The sequence below is a fragment of the Onychomys torridus genome, chromosome 5 (genome assembly GCF_903995425.1).
Source record: "Onychomys torridus chromosome 5, mOncTor1.1, whole genome shotgun sequence".
Lineage (NCBI taxonomy): Eukaryota > Metazoa > Chordata > Mammalia > Rodentia > Cricetidae > Onychomys > Onychomys torridus.
The window spans coordinates 131,343,514-131,365,609 of NC_050447.1; the positions used below are offsets into that span (position 1 = coordinate 131,343,514).

At 40.2% G+C, this 22,096-nt stretch overlaps 1 protein-coding gene across 3 annotated transcripts in view; it reads right to left on the reverse strand.

Annotated features, from left to right (window-relative positions):
* Nucleotides 1–22,096, reverse strand: part of Kif27 (kinesin family member 27) — a 101,465-nt gene that overhangs the window by 40,937 nt on the left and 38,432 nt on the right. For 2 of the 3 annotated variants that reach the window (XM_036188363.1, XM_036188364.1), the window contains exons 9-10: nt 8,891–9,046; nt 1,911–2,116 (exon numbers count right to left, since the gene is read on the reverse strand). In XM_036188363.1, the coding sequence (XP_036044256.1) occupies nt 1,911–2,116; nt 8,891–9,046 (362 nt within the window). The remainder of the gene's footprint in view (nt 1–1,910; nt 2,117–8,890; nt 9,047–22,096) is intronic. The other variant, XM_036188365.1, reaches the window with a different exon arrangement.

Sequence of the window (22,096 nt, forward strand, 5' to 3'; positions counted from 1 at the left end):
ATTATGATAAAGATAAATTAGGCTTACAAAGATAGAATAGATAATAGAATATTTTTTTAAATTTTTTTAAATACAAATAGACTAAACATTATAAATATAATTCTTACTTGATAAGTGTTTTGTTATATTTAATTTTTACTATGTTAAAGTTAAAATCTTTCTTTTTGATTAGACTGAAAAGGAGAAATGATGTGGGATGTCTTTCTGTATGCTGTGAATATGTGTTGCTCCCATTGGTTAATTTAAAAAAAGATGTTTTGGCCTATGGCAAGACAGAATAAGAGCCAGGTGAGATATCCAAGCAGAGATACAGGGAAGGAAAAGGGCAGAGTCAGGAGTTGCCAGCCAGAAGCACAAGAAGCAAGATGAGAATTTCATGTTGAGAAAAGGTACCAAGCCATATGGCTAAACATAGATAAGAATTATGGGTTAATTTAAGTGTAAGAGCTAGTTAGTAATAAGCCTGAGCAACAGGCCAAACGATTTATAATTAGTATTAAGCCTCTGAATGATTATTTACAAGCAGCTATGGGATAGGGTGGGACTGAAAAAAAAACCTCCATTTATAATAAAGCTCTGAATAGGTCAATTATAACTTAACTCTACCTACAAATGTGGACAATATAAATATGTTTCTACAATATGGAAACAGTAGATACAATGAAAAAAAAAAGCTAGATATGGTAGCATGCCCCTTTAATACAAGCAATCAAGAGGCTGAGGCAGGGCAACAGTGAGGAAGGTAATCTTGGCTACATAAGATCCTGCTTCAGAAATACAAAACAAATGAAATACATAAAAAGAAGAATTGGAGGCATTCTAGAATCTTCAAAGCACTTGGAAATGTCTCCCTTTCTGTATAAAATATTCTTACTAAATAGGATGTGTATATGTGTGTGTGTGTGTGTGTGTGTGTGTGTGTGTGTGTATCCCCAACAGAAACTGAACAGAGCCTCATACATACTCACTAAGCAACACACCTAGCCCCAGAACAGAAGTTTTAACTCTTTCTAAAGGTATAGCTAAATCCAAAGCATTTGAAAATGAAGTCTGAATTGTAGTACTCAAAGTTACTTTTGTTTGTTTGTTTGTTTGTTTTTGGAGACAGGGTTTCTTTGTGCAGTTTTGGTACCTGTCCTAGATCTCACTCTGTAGACCAGGCTGGCCTCGAAGTCACAGAGATCCACCTGGCTCTGCCTCCTGAGTCCTGGGATTAAAGGCATGCCACACCACCTTGCAAAAGTTAATAACCTTTTAAAACCAATCAATTATGGTCTTAAAAACTGAAATAGTTCACATTTGCAGACTGCCTACAAAGTGTCACACTGGTACCTGATGTTTATATGCATTGCTTAACTGTTAATCTTTTGTCCTTCAGAAAAGGATACAACTTCTGTTACCTTTATGTCTTATTATATATGATTTTATGCCAATATTTAATGTTTACAGAATGAAGAAATATACTACCCAGACTGTAAATACATAAAGTAATGGGCACACTAGGCAAAAGGAAATGTCATACAGTTTTGATGACTAAAAACTGAATCCCATTTCTCTCAATACAAGAATCTTCAAAGATGAGACTCATTTTCTTTTTGTGGTGCTGGGGATCAAAACCAGGGACTCACACATACTGGGTAAGGACTCTACCCGAGCTTCATCCTCAGCCCAGGAAGACTCAGGAGAGGATGGATGGCTTGGCCAGGCATGGTGGCGCACGCCTTTAATCCCAGCACTCAGGAGGCAGAGGCAGGTGGATCTCTGTGAGTTTGAGGCCAGCCTAGTACACATAGAGAGTTCAAGGACAACCATGGCTACACTAATGAGACTCTGTTTCAAAAACACAAAAGAAAACAAACAAAAGGAAGACAGACTTTATAAAGTTTACTTGATTGCACTTAGTAAGTTACCTGAACTCTCAGCTTTGCAGCATCCATCTTTTTACGGAACTCTTTCTGTAATTTCATCTTCAAAGCAACATCAGAAAGATCTTTGCTTTCCAGCTCCTGCAGCTGCTTTCGGGTTTCAGTGAGCTCCACTCTCGCTCGCTCAGCTTCATGCTCCAGTTTTGTTACCTTCAAAGAATACTGTCTGCTCACAGACTTGGCATTGTCACCTTCACCAAAACACAGCAGTAAGAGCAATTACAAGTCCAGCCCTCTACTCTAAAATGCAGGCAGGCAGTTACAACTAGGGCATAACATTAAACACACAGCTTGACCTTCGTGCACTCCAGCTTGTGACCAACCCTCTTAATGACTGTTCCATCTGGTTCTAGCTGATCTCTTCACTGATTCCTTTGTGTTTTAATGTTATATTTGAGATCTGTTTTCTATGTATGAATGTGTGTATTTGTATATGCAGATGCCCATGTGTTTGGTACCCACTGGGGCCAGTAGAGGCTGTCCAATCTTCTGCAGATGGAGCTACAAATGGTTGTGAGCCACCCAGTATAAGTGCTGGGAAACAAACCCAGGCCTCTTTCACCCCAGTGAGCTATTTCTAATCTTCCAAATTTGCAACTGAGGTTTGCTAGTGTCACTCTCTTCAGTTAAGATATGAGAAGGCCAGAGAGGTGGCTCAGCACTAAGGGCACTGGTTGCTTTTCGAGAAGACCCGAGTTCATTTCCCAGCACCCACATAGGGTCTCACAAACAACTCCAGTTCCAGAAGATCCAATGCCCTCTTCTGGCCTCCATGAGTACTAGGCACACATGTGGTACACATACATTCATGCTGGTGAAACATCCACAAACATTAAAAAAATAAAAACTACTAGGAGGGACTTGTCCTCTTATTTAAGATACTTGAGCTTTTTGCTATCCATGATGTTTTCTTAATTTAAAAACAATTACTATGAAATATTTTTCTTAAGAAACTTTATTATGCCAGGCAGGATCGCAAATACCTTCAATCTTAGCACTCAGGAGGCAGAGGTAGGCAGATCTCTGTAAGTTGAGGCCAGCCTAGTCTACAGTGTCGAGTTCCAGGACAGCCAGGAACTTGTCTCCAAAAAAGGGGGAAACTTTATTATGAAATATTTTAATGTGTTAAAAATAAAGGAATAATAAATGAAACCCCATTGCTTAGATTGAAGAGATCAATATTTGTAACAGCTATTTCAGTTAAGCCTATTTTCGCTTCAATATAGGTCCTAGATATTGTTTTGTGAGACAGGGTCTCACTATGTAGCCCTGGCTGGCCTAGATCTTGCTGTAGAGACCTGGTTGGTCTCAAACTCACAAAGACCGACCTGTCTCTACCTTCTGAGTACCAGGACTAAAAGTATGCACCACCATGCACAGCTGGATCCCAGATATTATATCATTTCATTTATATTTACTTGAAAAATATCTGTACAAAGTACAGACATAACCAAAAAGTCTTACTGATCCAAACTCAGACTTCCAGTTTTAACATGTCTTTTTAATTCATTTATTTTAATCAGGATCTAAATAAGGTTCACAATATATCTGATTGTTATATCTATTAGGAACCCTTTAACTATGAGCAAGATGGCTCAGTAGGTTAAGGTATTTGCTGCCAAGCCTGCCCAACTGAGTTCAATCCCTGGAACCCACATGCTAAAAGAAAAAACTGACTCTACATCGATGCTGTGGTGTGCACATACATACACACAACAAATAAATACAATTTAATTTTTTAAGTATCCTTTAACACAGAGCTATTTTTCATTTCATGAAAGTAATTAATGTTGCTGGCTCTGCAGCTGGGGTCTTACTGTGTCTGATTCCCCCAGGGTAGGGGGGGCATGCAGGAGGTGGGTATATGTAGAGTCAACAACACAGACTCTGGGAGGTTTGCAAGCAATCTCTCATTTATTAAACAAAGGGCTGAGGTATTTATGTGTGGGCTGTTTGGTGGGCTTTTGCTTCTAGCTACTGTGGCATTTCTTGGTTGGCTCTGGGACTGCATGTTATCACCTTCCAGTTTGGAGTTTATGCATGTCACAGATCTTTGTTTGCTTAAGGCGTGGCCCAGTGCTTTCAGCCTTACCCGCCTCAAATTAACATTTTTAAATTTTATTATATAAATTTATTGATTGTGTGTATGTGTGTGTGTGTGTGTGTGTGTGTGTGTGTGTGTGTGTGTATCCCCAAATGCTGCAAGTGGAGGCCTGAGGATAGCTTTCAGGAGTCAGTTCTTCCTTTCACAATATGGGTTGTGGGAATTAACTCAGGCCCTGGAGTTACTCAATTTCTAAGACTAAACTGTGTTTTGGCTCTTTGCAGCTCCATGAAATACTTTTGTTACTTTCTCAATAAATCCCAGTTGTTGTGGCAGGTGTGGTGGTGCCCACCTTTAACCCCAGCACTCGGGAGGCAGAGGCAGGCAGATCTCTGAGTTTGAGGCCAGCCTGGTCTATAGAGTGAGCTCCAGGACAACTAAGGCTGTTACATAAACCCTTCCTTGAAGAAAAAACAAAAACAAAAAAACAGCTGTTGCTTAAATTAGCAGAAGCAATGTAACAGACTTTAAAACTTGTATTTTTTAATAAAATGAAGTTCTTAACTATTAAATGCACAGTGAAATATCTTCTCACTCTAAAATTCAACAAATACTTGACAATAATATATACAACTAGAGGGCTGGCAGAAACTACAAACAACTAATGCATATTTTAGCAAACCTTAGATTGGTCATCAATTAATCAATTATTAAAAGACCAGTATTTTATGAATCACTAATCAAAAAAAGTCATAGGGCCAATTTTCTCAGGAAAAGATGCTGAGCTGATATGGACTTATGACACACCAGCCAAGCATGACTCCCTGTACTGCTGTGGTGGTGTGAAGGCACACACCTTTACTCCCTGCACTGCTGTGGTGGTGTGAGAATGCACACCTTACTCCTTGTAGTGGAGAGGTTTGAATGAATGGCCCCCACAGGCTCAAGTATTTGAATATTTGGTTTGCAGTTGGTAAAAATGGAAAGGATTCAGGGGTGTGTCACTGAGGATGGGTTTTGAGATTTCTTAAGCCTCACTGTTCCCCGTCTGCAAGAGAGCTCTCTGTGCCTCATGCTTGTGAATTGAAATGTGAGCTCTCAGTACCATGCAAGACTAACTGCTGCTATGCTCCCTGCCAAGATAGTCACGGACTCACCATCTGAAACTATAAGCCCACATTAAACACTTTCTTCTGAGTTGCTTTAGTCATGGTGTCTCTTCACAGCAACAGAAAAGTAACTAAAACAACTGGGGAGACAGAGATAGGTAGATCTCTATGAGTCTCCATAATGAGACCTTGCTCAAAATGAAGAGACACACACTGATTTCATAAGACAATAAGGCATAAAAAGTATATTGGAATAGATGAGATACAGTATCCAAGTCCCTGTCATTACTAATGACTGGCATGGGTGTTGTTTGGGAGAAGTCTTCACTGAGAGTACTAAAAATAAGCATGCACTATTCATTTTCCTAATCACCATCTCTAAAGATCTTTAGGGAAGTCCCACAACCACCTTTGGCTCTAATGAAAAGATTACCTATATATAAGCTTAGATGTCTTCTATTTTAAATCACTTGTAGATGTACACAGCCATAAAAGCATATGTGCTCTGGGAGCTCCAGGGTGAGTGAGGCCCCTCTCCGAATTATCATTTATTTTAGGAGGTAATAACTGTCACAACTCAAAGAGGCTGTGAGGATGGAAAAGCCATTCACCTCAGTTAGCTCTCTACATTCCTAAGGGGGTATCTGACTGCACATCATGCGGGAACAAACAGTCAAACTTGACACATCTGTGATCACTAGAGTGAGGGTGACAGAGCATGAGAATCACTAAGAATGAGGCAGGAAATAGACTTTGGGAAGCAGAAGGAAAGACCGATAGCTAGACAACAGCTTGCAAGGAAGAACATGGAAATGGGGAAGCCATGTTCTTGCTGGAGCAGATTTGAGACTTAGCATAATTTATGTAGTTGATAAAAATGCTGGCCTTGCAAGGAGGACCTCAATCTCTAGAACCCATGTAATAAAAGCTGGTGTAGTGGCACACACTTGTGCTAGCCTACCCTACTTAGCATGTTTCAGCCAGTGAGAGACTCTTAAAAAATAGGTAGACAGTGCCTGAAGAACACCCATGGTTTGTTCTCTGGCTCCCACAGGCACACACAGCTCTTTACCCAACTCCCACACAAAGGAATGTTTTCTCCAGTTACCTTAAATGAGACCAGAGTTGTTTTGCATCAGAAATGGGAATAAATGCTGGTGTCTTTTACACCTTCAATTCTATATTGAAGTTCAAAGTAGTCAGGGCCAATCATTTAGACTACTGGGAAGAAAAAGACCAAAGATCTTGAGTTTCCCTTCTTTACTGCAAATCTAATCTGCCTGATGATGAACATGGTATCCACCCCAATCTGACAAAAGACAAGAGCTAAAATCTTGGCTCACCAAAGAAAGTAACTCTTAAAAACAAATATTGACATTTTCAGAGAAATAAAAATTACCTATAGCCAAAGTACAATATTAATGTTAACAATAAACTACCAGGCTGGGAATATAGCTCACTGGTAGAGCACTTGTGTAGTATGCTCAAAGCCCTAGGTTCAAACCCCAATACAGAAAAAAAGTGAACTATCTAAGTCAATGGTGACTAATAATTAAAAATAATCATTGTTAAGGAATACTTATTTGACAGTTGCTCAGTGCATGCAAATACCTAAGCTACTTTGCTTTTGTTTTGTTATTATTCTTGTTTTATTTCAGAGGTAATGTCACTCTGTAGCCCAGGCTGGTCTGGAATTCACTACCTAGTCCAGACTGGCCTTGAACTCACAGAAATCCTTCTCCTCAACCACTAAAATGCTAGGACTATAGAACAGAGGTGAGGCTCAGCTAAGATCCTGGGTTCAGTCCCCTGCTCTACAGGAAGAAAAAGAAAAGTAAGATAACTATGTTCCTTTTAGGTCCACACATTAAGTGCCATAAACTTTCATCCAACACAAAGCTGACAGTAGTGAGAACAATTGAAAGGGGAGTCCCAGCTGCCAGTGGTGTGTCAGAGGAACAGCAGGTGGCAACTGAAGTTCAAGGTGTCTGTTCACCAGAAGGAAACTCCCTGATGGGTGAATCTTGGATAGGCAAGGCCCTCAGACCTCAACTCCAGAGTGTCTTTTGCTTCTGTTGTGCCTTTATATGTTTGCTACTGCCATCTTTCTCTGGTATCTGGCATGGTATGAATGGGTGTGGGGAGATGCCCACTGCCTGTGATGTAGTGTGTTTATCTCATGGAAATATTACTTTCTATTGGGCATTTTTACCTTTGTGTTATTATGAAGATGATTTCTTCCTAAGCTGTACTGTCTAAATGATGATGATGATGATGATGATGATGATAATCTGAATAGAGTTTTGATTATTTAAAATATAAACAAGGAAGTGTCACACAGCTACAACACATGAGTTTCTATTGAGGAGCTGTATAGACTGTGACTTAAGTTAATGATTAAGAAAACAATTAAGCAGGGCAGCGGTGGTGCACACCTTTAATCCCAGCACTCGGAAGGCAGAGGCAGGCGGATCTCTGAGTTTGAGGCCAGCCTGGGCTACAGAGTGAGTTCCAGGACAGGTTCCAAAGCTACACAGAGAAACCCCGTCTCGAAAAACCAAAAAGAAAAAGAAAAAAAGAAAACAATTAAGTCCCAGTTAGTCCAACTAGCTTAAATTCTTTTAATCTTAATGTTGGGAGATGTGTTCACGGGTTTCAGAGTGCATCATAGCTGAAACAAAGCTTTGGAAATAACTTAAAATTAGACTAAGATGTTTTTGTTAAATAGCTTTGAGGCGAAAAACCCAAAAAGACAATCTAAAGTTTAAGAAAGGCACATAGTTGAATGCAGAACATTTTAAAGTCAGGGAACAAGAACAAAAGCAGCTCAATAATTATTACTAGCTGACACACTTTTCTGGCTAAGATTGGGTGATGAACAAAGGTGATGATTAATTCCTTGTACTCATTTCTGCCCCTCAATCTCCTGATATAAGCAACTAACTACTGATGAGTGGGTATGTACCTCAAAGATTTAAAGAAGAGCTGACTGATTCTTTTTCATATAAAAGTTTAGGTTTGTGATTCCTTTAAGATTCCTTATAGGATTACCTTCCAAGTAATAAAGTAATTGGTCCCTTCTTTGTAACTGCAACAGGCACCCTGCCAACAAAAGAGTTGGCTGTGAAAAAATACTTCCTACTTGCTCAAGTTCTGTTAATCTATAACAAATTGCTTGGGTATGATGTACATGGGTTCCTGGAATAATTTATTTTTCACTGTAATACGTAAATGTTTAATCATGTAAGGGATATGGAAAACATGCTATTTTGTATTCACTGTAATCATTCACTTGAGAAACATAATGTAACCACACTGTAATTTTTAAATTTCCTGAAAGATTTTGCTGGGGTATATAAGCTGTAAGGGAAAGAACAGAGACAGAACTAGAGAGAGTTAAAATGGGCTAGAAGGAAAACATCAAGAATGAGAGAGTTAGGAGGAACTAGAAGGGAAACATCAAGACTAAAGATAAAGTTAGAATGAAAACATCAAGAATGAGAGAGAAAAAATCACCAGGAAAATAAAGAATAGAGAACACAAAAGAAGAATAAAGACAGGTCTGAAGGAAACCATCAAGAATGTGTGAGTGTCTTTTCCCTAACCCCCTCAGATAAAAAAAAGTCTAGTACATGCTGACACTGTGGATTTCCTTTCAAGCCCTTCTCTGCCTGGAGATTGGTCCCCCAACCTCATAAACTTTTGCACACACTGGTTCTGAGACAAACCTGAGTTGCAAGGAGCTGCATGTCACCACATCACATGTAGTCTCAGGGGCTTTTCTTTCTCACACAAGTACAAGACACTATTACCTGTTTTTATTAACTCTTTGATCAGATCTTCTTTCATCCTGATGTTAATTGTAAGTTCTCTCATTTTTTGTTTAGCTTTATTAAGTATGAACTCTGAAGTCCTTAATTTTTGCAGATTTAACTCTTGACTCTCCTGGAGACATTCCATCTTCAAATCTTCAAAATCAAAGACACAAAAAATCCCTGTGATTAAAATATTCAACTAATGTGGAATTTCAAAACAAAATCAGAACAAAAGCAATTTAGAGTATCTTAGTTACTTTTCTATTGCTGTGAAAAAACATCATGACCAAGGGAACTTATAAAGATAGCATTGAATTTGGCTTCCAGTTTCAGAGAGTTAGAGTCCATGAGGTCAGAGCAAAGGCATGGTGGCAGGAACAGCTGAGAGCTCACATCCTGACCCACAATGATGAGGCAGAGAGAGCACACTGGGAATGGTGAGAATCTTTTGAAACCTTAAAACCTGTCCCCAGTTAACACACCTCTTCCTCCTAATCCTTCCCAAAGAGTTCTGCCAACTGGAGACCAAGCACTCAAATAAGCCTCTGGGGGCTGTTCTATCTGTATCACCACATAGAGGTGTCAGGAGGGCAAACAAGAAGAGAATGAAAACAGGAATAATGTACAGCAACTGAGAGCTAAGCTTCTGGTTTACAGGAAGTTTGTAGCTTAAAAGTTTTTTAATTTAAAATATATACCCTTATAAACATATACATATAGCTATGCATATATTTTTTATCATATCCTATAAGTTTGGAAAAATAGTTTTTATTCCCTTTAACTAAGAGAGAGAGAGAAAGAGAGAGAGAGAGAGAGAGAGAGAGAGAGAGAGAGAGAGAGAGAGAGAGAGAGAGAGAGCGCACGAGCGCTGGTGGCCCAAAGAAAAGTCCATCTGCAAATGTCACCCAACATCCAGCCTATATATTATCCACATAAGACCAGAGAAAGCTTAGAAATAGGTTCTAAACACACACACATGCACACACAAATGGCCGAACCAAGCTTGGTTTCCTAGTCTTGTGATTCTCATGCTGACCATGGTACAGAGACATGTCTCCTGGTAGTGGCCTGTGTAATGGAGCTGCCAGTGTGCCAAGAGCTAAACCATATGGCGAGTTTAAGGTTTTGCTCAAATGGGTATAGAGAGTCAAAGAAAAATTAGTTTAAAAATAATAAAGACTTCAAAGACAGTAAAAAAAATCCACATAAGGATGGAAAATACAAAGGGAGTCTGGATCCTATATGGTAACTTGTTAACTTTGAATTTTTTTAATGCTAATGTACAAAAAATAATAGCTGCTGAGAAAAACTGGATTATGAAAACTGTTGAATTAAACAAACCTACATATTTAAAAAATGTCTTAACCTCAAAATGGAATTCAGACGATGTGGAATGTTGGGGGAGCGGTTATGTTTTTGTTTCCATAGGAAACAAAAGGTCATGGACTCCTTCTAGATTAATAAAGATCAGATTTGACCAGGGGAGACCTCTTGAGTATTTTGGGGGATACTCATGGGGGAAGAAGCCAAAAAAGACTACAGGACAGGTGATGTGTAAGCTGATCCCTCTGCATTGGAACATCTCTGAGAGATGAGACATGAGAAATCATGTTGGCTACAGAGTCCTCATGACTTATTATTATATGCCATTCTTTCATAAGGCATGGATAGAGATTTATATTGAAATTTAATTATATAGTTCAAACAGACTTATAAAGCTAACAGATGCCTTTTACCTGCTCAAACATAAAATTTAAAAAAAATCATCTTTAACTGACTGGTGCACACTGCACATTACATACATGTGTTAATGCAGATATGTGTTACCTTTAAAAGTTTATGTGTTTTCAGAGCAAGGGGACCAGACACCAATGAAAACAGGTGGCCCAGGTGATCCAGCCTCTCACAATGCCTCTGTTGCAGTTTCCTCAGAGTTCTGCATCCAGAAGATCTTCAAGGCTGCTGGTTGAGATAGTCTAGCCTCACAGACTATTCTAGACAGGACTGCAGATAAGCTTTACATTTTCCCATCATACAGAATCTGGACAACAAATGATACAGTGACCTCTCCCAGGACTTGACTACTATCTCATTTTCCCCAGGATCTTCTAAAGATGCCAGTTCCCCCAGACAACATGAAGCAGTCCAGAGAACATGAGAACCACATTCTCAAAAGGTGGGGTGGATGGCTTTTGGTCATTTGATGGGTTACAAATGTTTGTCATCATTCTAGGGGGGGATTGTTACAAGTTATCAGTCATGGTCAGGAAAAAAACTAAACAAAGGAGTTAGGTTCAAGGATCTCTTTGTGAAGGAACAGAGGGTGATACAGTAAAAAAAATGAAGAGATAAAAGGGTGGGTTGCTGAGTCTACTTTTAAACAATCACTGGTCTCAAATATTTTATATTGGCATGGATTTTTGTATATTGATACAAATTTAAGGCTATTTTTGTTATGTTTGTTATGCTGTATATATGTTACTACTCTTGTTTAAGGTATTATACCTGTGCAGCACATTTTAAAAGGTTATGCAAAGTTTTAGTCTTTAGAAGTTATGTAGGATAATAAATACAAGTTAACAGTCATCTATAACTACTAAACATATAGTCAGGTATGTTTTGAAGGTTATACATAGGTATATTTCAGATAGGTAGGTGATCTTCAAATACTTCAAAGACATACAGAATATGGCATTTAAAATGTTTTAATAGCATGAAGCTTTTCATGCCAGTGAGACATGTCTGCTCCTGGCAGCACTAATCTACTTCAAAAAAGGATGACAGGCATTGAAGAATCTCCATATGAAGTTTATTTTCTTTGTGGCAAAAACTAGCCATTTGAGCAATAAACTGCCCTTGCCTCAACTGCTGACAGTGTTCTGACCAAACTGGACCAGCAGAACACAAAGAAAAGTGACTGCTGAACTTTGCCAAGACAGGGTAGGACAGTCCTTCAGAAATTCCTGCTTCACAGAAAAGTGTCAGTATTCTAGGCCTGTAGGCTGAAGACAGATGCCCCAACACTGCAGAGGGACCTTGAGTGACTGCAGGCAGCCAGGTGTCTGTCATGTCTTAGATTTGGAGATGTTTGCTCTGCACTTCTTGCTTACTCAAGTACTATTTTATCCTTCTGGGTTTTAGGAGTTGAAGACTAGGCACTTACTTACAGTTGCAGTTTTCCGTAGTTATGATGGAAGGTAAATTAGGCACAGAGCTTTGGACTCATCAAGATAGAATAAATAATGGAGTATTTTCTCTAAATATGCCAAATACAAATGGACTGGACTTTGTAAATTAATTAATTGTTCTTATTTTTTATAGTTTTATTATGTTAGAGTTAAAATCTTTCCTTTTTATTTACACAAAAGGGGGAAATGTTATGGAATAATCTTCTTGTACTATGAAGATTTGCCAGTTTGATTGGTTTAATAAAAAGCAGAATGGCCAATAGCTAAGCAGGATTTTCAGGACAGAGAGGATGCTAGGAAGAAGAAGGGCTTAGATGCAGAGTTGCCAGCCAGAGACAGAGGAAACAGGAAAGCAGCATGGGCCATGCAGAGTAAAGAAAATAAAACCATGAGGTAGAAAGCAAATTAACAGAAATGGGTTCACTTAAGTTATAAGAGCTAGTTAGAAACAAGCCTAAGCTATCAGCTGAGCTTTCTTAATTAATAAGAAGTCTCCAGGTCATAATTTGGGAGCTGGCAGGAGGAACAGAAAAAACTGCCTACATTGCTCTTCAAGAGTGTGTTCCAGTAGAGTATGTCAGTGTTCTGAGAAGAATGCAAAGCACACTGCTTTTGTTTGTTTACTTCATATTCATCACCAGATTTTCAAGAAAGGAACTACTGCATGCATTCATATACATTCTGGTCTGAGTTTCCTTTGTGACTGCAGGCCAATAACAAATAACTCAAGGATGGGTACTTGACTAGCACTTGTCTTTACTATTTTGATATTTTAAAATTATCGTTAGTTTTATTCATAGTCTGACTTTGGTATGTATTTATTAGCATAGGCTCTTTAAAAGATGTTATTTTCATAATTAGATACTTTTTATGTTAAATTCTCTATAATCTTATTTTTTGTGTACTAACCCACTTATAATTCAAAAAGAGAAGCTAAAATGGCTTATTAGGGTAGCTGGAGAAATGGCTCAGAAGCTAAAAGCACTTTCAGAGGACCCGAGTTTGGTTTCTAGCATTCACATTGGTGGTTCATGTGGGAGCCCGTTTTCAGGTTCCTCATGGCTTTACTCAGCAGGTCCTCATAGAGAGGATGATTGGACTACAGGCCTGAGTACAGGTGTCTGAGATAGTCTGCACTTGACTGTGCTGGGGGGAGGGTGTCTTTTGCTCCACCCCCTTGGCATCTCTATAAATACTCTGGGACAGAGACAGTCGGGCCCGTTGTTAAAGGTTCCAGGCCCTCTGGAGGCTGTCCTGTATTTTCTGTATTTTCTATCTGTTTATCTCCACAATCTAAATCCTTCTATCTAATATTTCCTGCTGCTTGCACTCAAGAAAATTCTGGGGAACTGTGGGGTTGGTGGGTAAACGCCCTGCAGAATGGCACCATGAACAGGGAGTAAAGAAAAAAGAAAAAAAAAATAGGGACTAAAGACAAATGAAGAGGGACTAAAGATAAATGAACAGGGACTAAAGACAAAGTAATAGGGACTAAAGACAAGGGAAAACAATAGTTTCATTACAGAGTTTTTGGCTAAAGTGCGAATTAGGCCCTGCCAGTAGAAAAAAAGAGGCATGTCTGGTGTTATAGAATATATATACATTTATACATACACACACAAATGTGGTGGGTATTGTGTTCCCTGAAATATTGTGTGTTCCCTGAAATAAACATATCTGGGGTCAGAGAACAGACAGCCACTAGAACAAAGCCAAAAATGGTGGTTAGAAAATGGGAAGAGTAAGCCATAGCAGAAGTTGGGCAGTGGTGGTGCACACCTTTAATAACTAGCACTTGGGAGGCAGAGTTAGCCGGATCTCTGAGTTCAAGGCCACTTTACAAACAGCTAAGCATGGTGACCCACACCTTTAATCCCAGGGAGTGGGGGCAGAAAGAGAAAGGTATATAAGGCGTGAGGACCAGGAACTAAAGGAGTAAAGCATGTAGTTAGTTAAGCATTTGGTTGGTTAAGCATTCAGGCTTTGGAGCAACACAGTTCAGCTGAGATTCATGTGGAGGAGGACTCAGAAGCTTGCAGTCTGAGGAAACAGGATCACCTGAGGAACTAGCAAGGTGAGATAGCTGTGGCTTGTTCTGTGTCTCTGATCTTCCTGCATTCACCCCAATAACTGGCCTCAGGTTTGATTTCATTAATAAGACCTTTTAAGATTCCTGCCACACACAAAAATCTCTTCTATCAAAAATTTCTATCATCTCTCCCTTTCTCAATTTCTATCTGTGAAAAACAAGGAATTAGAGTGTAGCAATATCATGTAGGAAAAACTTAGAAGTATAAGATCGTGTAGAAAAAACTTATTCAAGATAAATAAGGCAACAAGACAGAAAAACCCTTCAGTTTTCTAACTTTGGGGGCTATGAATGCAAACTGGGAGGAAAAAATCATTCTTTGAGCATTGTGTGTAGTAAAAAAGCTCTTCTTTTGTAAGACCAAAATGAGCCATCTTAGAAATAAGATCAAAATGCTTTCACCCTAAAACTAAGGCCTAAGATTTCTCCTTTTAAGTATAGGCCATGAGTTACTAAAAACAGTCAGTCCAGATTCCAGAAAACAGGAAGTGTAAAAGTACAGATTCACAAGGTAGTCACAAGGTAATGACTGCCAGACTATGGAATGTCCTCTCCCTGGTTCCCTAGGTAACTGTTCAACCAAAGAATGTTCCAACCCTGGCTTCCAGGGTAACTGACCATAAAAATGTCCCCACCTGAGGGCAGCCAATGAGAAATGGTGGCAGGCAATCACCCCCTTAGAAATAAGATTAAGCCATGACTTCTAGAAAGTCCCTAGAGGTGAGCCAATCAGAATTGTACCTGTATTAGCACCCCTAAATGATGTAACCTTGTGGTTTTTGCCTTTAAAAACTGAGTTTGCAGAGAGGCGGGCACTTCCTCCAGCCTCTACTGCGTTGTATTGGATGAAGAACCTGTCTAGGCTTGTACTGCTTTTGGATATCCAAAATTAAACCTCGCTTTTGCATTCCAGCATGCTCGTCTTTGGTGGTCTCTCTGGGGGTCACAATCTGGGCACAACACTTTGAGCTTATCGGGCAGAAAAGAGAAAGAAAACAGTTTCCTATGGAAGCTTTTGACATGGGGACAGCAGAAATGCTAAGTCCAACCGGCAGGAGAAAGTGGTTTCTCCCTGAGGTAAAAATGCGGGTGTAAAAAGCCAAAAAGTTTAAAGTTCAGAAGTTTTGGGAAAAGCTGTGGTTTTTCTGTAAGGATTATGTCCTTAATTACATCACCAGCCTGAGACAGCGTCCCAGCCTAAAAAGCAGGCGGGCTCTGTGTCCTCTTTCTGCACTCTTCCCTTTCGTATTTCTCCCCACTCCACATGGTCTCTCTCTCTCTCTTCCTCCCTCCCTCTCTCTCCCAGTAAAGCGCTAGAAAGGTAACTATGGTGCACTGATCCTTGCGCAACCCATACATCCAGCACTCTGTTCCATCAGCATGGCTACGGTGGGTGGCGGCCAGCCACGAGTGCCACTGCTTAACTAACATTTGGTGCCGTTCAGACTACAGGATACACCGCCAAGGACCTGCTGTGACCGCTGCTGCCTGCCACCTCCTCCCCCATTCAGCAAGACCACGAGACTGAGAGTGGCATGCACATGTGTATGCGTCCCTCGCTACCTCCGCTGGACCCCCACACAGCTACCACCATGATTCTTCACCACAGTCCTTGTGGCTGTAGTCTGAGCTACATTCTTTGCGATGGACACCCCGGGGTTGTCCTCAGGCTGCGCTGACAATGGCAAACACATTTTCATTCCTGATGAGGGGGTAAATGCTGTCTAGGGTCCAATGGTGGACCCAATGCCGTGCAGCTGCAGCTCTTACCATCCCTTGACGAAGAGGATCGGTAACTTGAGCTGATTCTTGGATCTCTCTTCACTCTTGGGGATGCCCGAGATTGGATCCTAGTTTGTTATTTTAATTTTTTACTTTTCTCTCAGCTACAGCCATGGGACAAAGGGGCGGATACATTTACCCCCTACATTGGCTGACAGGGGCGGGTACTGATAAATCTGGCCACATAACAGTGTCACAAGAACTTCTACCAGCAAATGGACAAAAGCCACAGAACAAAGGGGCGGGTACCCGTAAACCTGGCCACATAACAGTGTTGCAGGAACTTCTGCCAGTGAACGGGCAAATAAAAGAGTTACTTTATCCCCAAGCTTTCTGCTAAAGCTCTAAACCCTTCTCCCTCCCCACTTCTGCATCTGCCACGTACAACTTTTTCTGTCTGACTTCCACTGGCAGTGAGAAGGCTCAAATGGGCGGGCTTGGGTGGCTTCTAAGACTCTCGCCCTAACTCACCTTAACTCCACCCACTCATTCTCAAATGCCTTGAGAGACACAGACAGGTCTGGAAGCAGCTAGGATCCATACAAGTAAGTTTACGGTAGTTAAAATGGCTCTTAAGCCAAAAATCATCCTCAAACAAGTCTTCCAAAAGGATAGGTTTACAGTCTGCCTCCTGGCAGATCTTCCAAAAGCTGTCCTTAAGCCATCAATCATCAGGGAAAAAAATTTTTCAGGACACGGAGTAAAATCTGTCTCTTGTTCCCCAGACCTCCCCGACTAAAACGTAAGCATCTGGAGAGCAAGGCTCCTGACCCCACTGGCAAAAGAGTCATCTGTGGCATTTAAGGTGTGCCAGGGAAGAGATAAAAGCCCAAAAACAAAATTGCCAAGTGCTGGCACTCACTGACTCCCAAAAGCTGTTGGGTCCCTGTTTTAAATGAAAAAGGCCACAGGCTAGCGAATGCCCTGCCAGGCCATCAACAGCCTTGTCCTTGTGCTGCCTAGAAAGACAACCAGTTAGCTGACTGCCCCCAGGTGCCAAGACTCATGGGTACATCAAGCTAAGACCTCCAGCAAACCTAGGCTTGGCTTCAGACATGGCAGGGAACCCAGAACACAGCAAGGAAGTGATCCGTTTCTTTCCTTCTGGACACCAGAGCCATTGACTCAGTCCTGGGAGTTTTAGGATGTCACTCCTCCTTTCTATTGTCGGGTACAGAGGACAGCCTTATTTACCTCACCAGATTTAATTGCACTTTCAGAGTTACTTAATGAGAAAGATTTCCAACTAAGATCAGAGCTCATTGTTTCACTTTAAAGTTACCGCCTGGGTTTCTCATGAGCAACAGACAGGGCCCTGATCTTTGCCTTGTCCCTAATTCCAAAAATAAATAAATAAATAAATTCTCATACATCACAGGCTTTTCTCTTCCCAGTTCCCTGTTCTAACTCATTGTTCAGCTAATAGTACAGGACCACCACAGAACCAGAGTCCAGAGATCATCAAATAAGAAACTGTAACAGCTAAAAGGTATTTACACCCCCAGACCCAAAGAGTCTGGATGCTACAAAAAGACTTTAATGTAAACATCTATTACTATGAGAAGTTTTTAACAATTGATCACCTATCTCTTGAATGCTGAACTAGTAAAGGAAACAGGTGCTTTAAAATGATCTGTCTCTGATAAAGCTTAACATGTTTCAAAATCCACAGGGACAGGCTGGATCTACCTCAGATAAATGTCTACATAAAATAATGATGATTCTTTTCTTTCTAAGCTTTTTTTCTTGTCACCAGCATCTTGTCAAACAGAAGCTTCCCAGCCACAGCCAAGAGGGATACATGTCTCCAGAACAATGGATGACAGACAGTATCCCACAACACCTGTGTACCTCGGAAGACTCCCTTCCCCCATTCCCCCAAGAGCCAAACAACGTCCAATAGTCAGCTGGAAGAAGCTTTTGAGAGAAATGACGCCCTATTCCTACCTACCTGCTTTTTATTTATAATAAGCTAAAGTCTTGGATGTAAAGATTCTGTCCTTAATTACATCACTAGCCTGTGACGGAGTCCCAGCCTAAAAAGCGGCAGGCTCTCTCTGTGTTCTCTTTCTGCACTCTTTCCTTCCGTATTTCTCCCCGCTCCACGTGGTGTCTCGGTGTCTCTGTCTCTCTGTCTCTCTCTCCCTCTCCCCCTCTCTATCTCAATAAAGCTCTAGAAAGGTAACCATGGCTTGTGACTCTCTTCTGTCAGCATGGCCAGCCACGAGCGCCACGCTTAACCAACACTTTGTCTTGGGAAAAAAATCTTTCTCTTAAACTAAAAAGCTTTTCTTGGAAAATCTGAGGAAAAATCTCTCTAAAAAGCCAAATCTTTCTCTCTCAAACTAAAAGATCTTTCAAAAAAACTTAAAAACTAAAGCCTTTCAGAACGCTCTCAGAAGGAAAAAATTAGAATCACCTGAAGATACTAGTATGAGAATCATAGATGATTGACTCTAAGGGAAAACAACAAACCTCGTAAGACATCAAAACCTCTCTAAATTCTGTCTTTCAAGCCAGAAAAATCCTCCCTGCAAAGCAGGAGGCAGGGATGGAGCTCCTACAAACCTCTAAGCTTTGCCTCTTCAAGCAAGTAAGGACAGTGGGTCAAAGTCCCCTGAGGGAAAGCTTGGGAGAGTAAGGGTGAAGAGCCACAAAGAGCCCAAAAGGAAAGAAACTGTTTACCTGAGAAAGGCAAAAAAAAGGCAAGCTTTTCAGTTACAGCTGAGCTGAGGCATCAAAGGTTTCGTTTCTGAGTGAGCCTTTCAGAATGAAAAGGTGCTCCTAAATGTCCTAGTGCAAAGATCCCTTGAAGCAATGCAAACTCTGTTAAGCTTTGTATCCTGGTTTCTAACCAACAACTGAGAAGCAACTAGCCAGTACCTCCAAGTTTGAATGCATGTCAGGAACACTAGAGTACCTGCAGTTGTAAACAACTTCCAGGAGTGCAGAGCTGAGGACGGAAGGTGCAAGACCCAGAGGGGAAAAACTAATGAACTAACAAAGCTAAAGCCAGCAGGAACAGCATAGATGCCCTGCTTTCCTACAAATCCCAGGTTGATAGGTCCACAGCTGCAAAAAGAAACCTAAGAAAAGCTTTCCTCTCAGAAAGGCATTTCTGGGAAACCAGTAAAGCTGAACTGTATCTGAATGCTGTCTGGGGAAAGCCCAGTCAGGGCAGAACAGAACTATTCAGGAGTAAAGCTTTCTTTTCTGTCAGAGAAAGCATCTTTATACGGAATCCTTTGTTTCAACTGACTCCGGGTGAGATTGAGGGAGTGTAGCCTTATGGGGTGATTGCCTTAGGCATAAGCTCTGTCCTTGAGTGCACAAACAAATGCAACCCATTGGGGGACTGGGCCAGGTGAAGGCCTGATGAGGCAAAACACCCGTTGTAAATGTGAGTTTAGGGGAACAAAAACCTCCCTTGTTAGAAAAGCAGAATCTTGATTTTCAATCTGCAGGCAAACCACACAGACCCTGAAAATAGAGACGAGGAGACTAAAGCCTCTACCTTCAGAAGCAGAAAAGCTGCCACTGTGACATTGAGAAACTGTTTCTGGGGCAGAGGGAATAAACTGAGACCAGACTGGGTACTGTCAGAGAGACTCTGAAGAAGCAGAGAAGGGACAAATTTCTCCCCAGAAAATGAAAGCTGCTAGAATCTGAGGCTGATTGGGGGGGGGGGGGGTTTGCACACTCTACCTCCAAAGGCAGCTAGCAGAGCAGCAAAGCCACAGCCTGAGATCTGAAGCTCTGCATCTGGTGGGGAGGAAAAAGCAAAATGACAAAGATCTATCAATGGGAGAAAATGTCTCCGAAGGAGCTATGGAAAAGCTCTGCTGTAAAATGCTTTAGGTTTTCACTGACTGGCCAAGGCAAACACAAGCCCAGAGGGAAGTTAGTAAAACGAATGCCCGCCAAAGTGTGTGCTAACAAGGCAGGTGAAATTCTGATCTGGGGCCAGTGTCTGATGAACGAGAAACACCTGTTTAAGTCAGCCGAGGAGAGATCAGTAATCTCTCAATGTCCCATAGCTGAAAATGTAAAATGCTTGTTCAAATCTCCCATTGCAAAAGCAAAAACTTCTAAAGTAAGCCCAATAAAAGAGAACCAGTTGACTCTCAGACCTGAAAAGAACTATTGGAAATGGAGTCCATAAGCTAGCTCATAACAGCAAACTGATATAAGAGAAATGAATTCTGGGAAAGGTAGTTTTTCCACTAAAGATGGCCACAGTGCCTGGAAGAACTTTTCAGCTCAAAAAGACATTCATAGTAAACTTAAAATACAACTTTTAAAAGAATGAGAAGGAGGAAAATCGTCTAAGAGTTTGTTAAATGTCAGTTCCAATGAAAAACTGAAAGGATATGGAACTAGGAGCTTCGAGGTTTGGGGCTCCCTTGGTAAAATGTCTTATTTACCCTAATAGCTGTGCAAGGTTTTTACGAAAGTTGGATGACAAAAAGCTACCTTTAAGAGCAAACAAACTACTTTAACATCCTTGAGAAAGCAGTCCATAAACTGAACATTGTTTTAGATATGAAGAAACTTATGGGAAAATAAAAGTTCTTTGCCTTTTCAACAAACAGCCTGCAATGAGTGATTCCTTTGCAAATCTAATAAGGAGACAAGGAAACAGACATTCAAAAAGAAATGGCTGCTCTACAGATGGAACAAACTTCAGAAAGTCTAGCTGTCTTAGGAAATAGAGTTCCTTATAAAAACGATGCTAAATATCACAGCTGCTAACAACAATAACATAAAGGGTGTAAAGCTAAGGAAGTGAAAATACTAAATCCTGAAAATGCTTTTCCTCTCAGTAAGCTAACGAAGGATATGTTTCATAAAAGCACATCTATGTTCTTGACTCCTTTGAATAGTAGTAGTTTTGGTGAAAATATTGGGCTAGTAAAAACCTATCAGAAACATCACCATGGTTAAAGAACTCATGGAAAATATAGCTTTAAAATTAAGAAGGGGGAAAATTGTATCAGAGTTTGAGTGTAAAAAGCAGCTAAGTCAATTTTCTTGCTATTAAGGTCCCATCCTGCAGTCTGGGGATAGTAGGATGATAAAGAGGCTTCTAAACTGCTGAGGAGTTTGAGACAATTGTAACTAAGTTTCTGCAATGTTTTCAGACCTGATGAAAGCTGGAAGTCTGGAACTATCTTCTCCTGTTGGGAAATTGACTGTTATGGAATGACTACCTAAGCAATTCAGAAACAGAATATTCCTTACAAGGTTTTCGTCTCTTTTTTCTTTCTTTTTGGTTTGCTGTAAACTGACATACCTCTTAATAGAGTTGTTATAAAGGATCTGAAATGCATAAAAGTACTGTTTAGCAACACTCACTAAATCCCAGAGTTAAGAAAGCCATTAAAGAAATACTCTTTTCAAAGAACTCTCAGAACTATTAAAGTTGTCTATAAGCTCTGAACTTTAGTTTGCTTACTAGTATAAGTGTGTAAAATAGATTGATAGAATTTCTTTAAGACATGTAGTGATAAGCTTGTAGGAAGTAAAGATGCTAGTTGTAAAAGACAAATACAAGAGGTAAATAAGAAATATATTTGCTAAAGTAGTTCTATAGCTTCCTTAAGGAGTATAAATAAGTAGAATTTGTTTGTGAAAACATGTAAATGTTGAATTGAGTCTAAATGCTTTGCAAGATGTGTTATGTGAGTTTGTAAAAAAGTGTAAAAATGTTAAGTGTGAGTCTGTGCTTAATGTACATGGTCAAAGAACCTGAGACACAGAAGGTAGTGTCCTAGCAGACTGCAAAGCAGGCAGTCTGGGTGGTTTCAAAAGCTCCAAAAGATGCTAAGAAGCTAAGAATGGTGGACGCCAGAACCAGCACAACAAGGCATCCGCAGCTGAGATCTATGGAAAATCAACGCAAAACAGAAAAACCCGAGCTAACAGCAAAACGGTGCAGTTTAAAATATCACTGTAACTAAGAAGGTCTCTGACTTGAGAACGAAAGTTGCAGAGATACTTGTTGGAACTAAAATTGTTAACTGCAAAAAGTTTTGGTTGTAAAATGTCTCTTCATATTTGGAAGTGAAAGTCTAATACAGAATTTACTTTTTTTTACTTTTTGAACTTAAAAAATGAGATAAAACTACAAAAAGATCTTTGTTA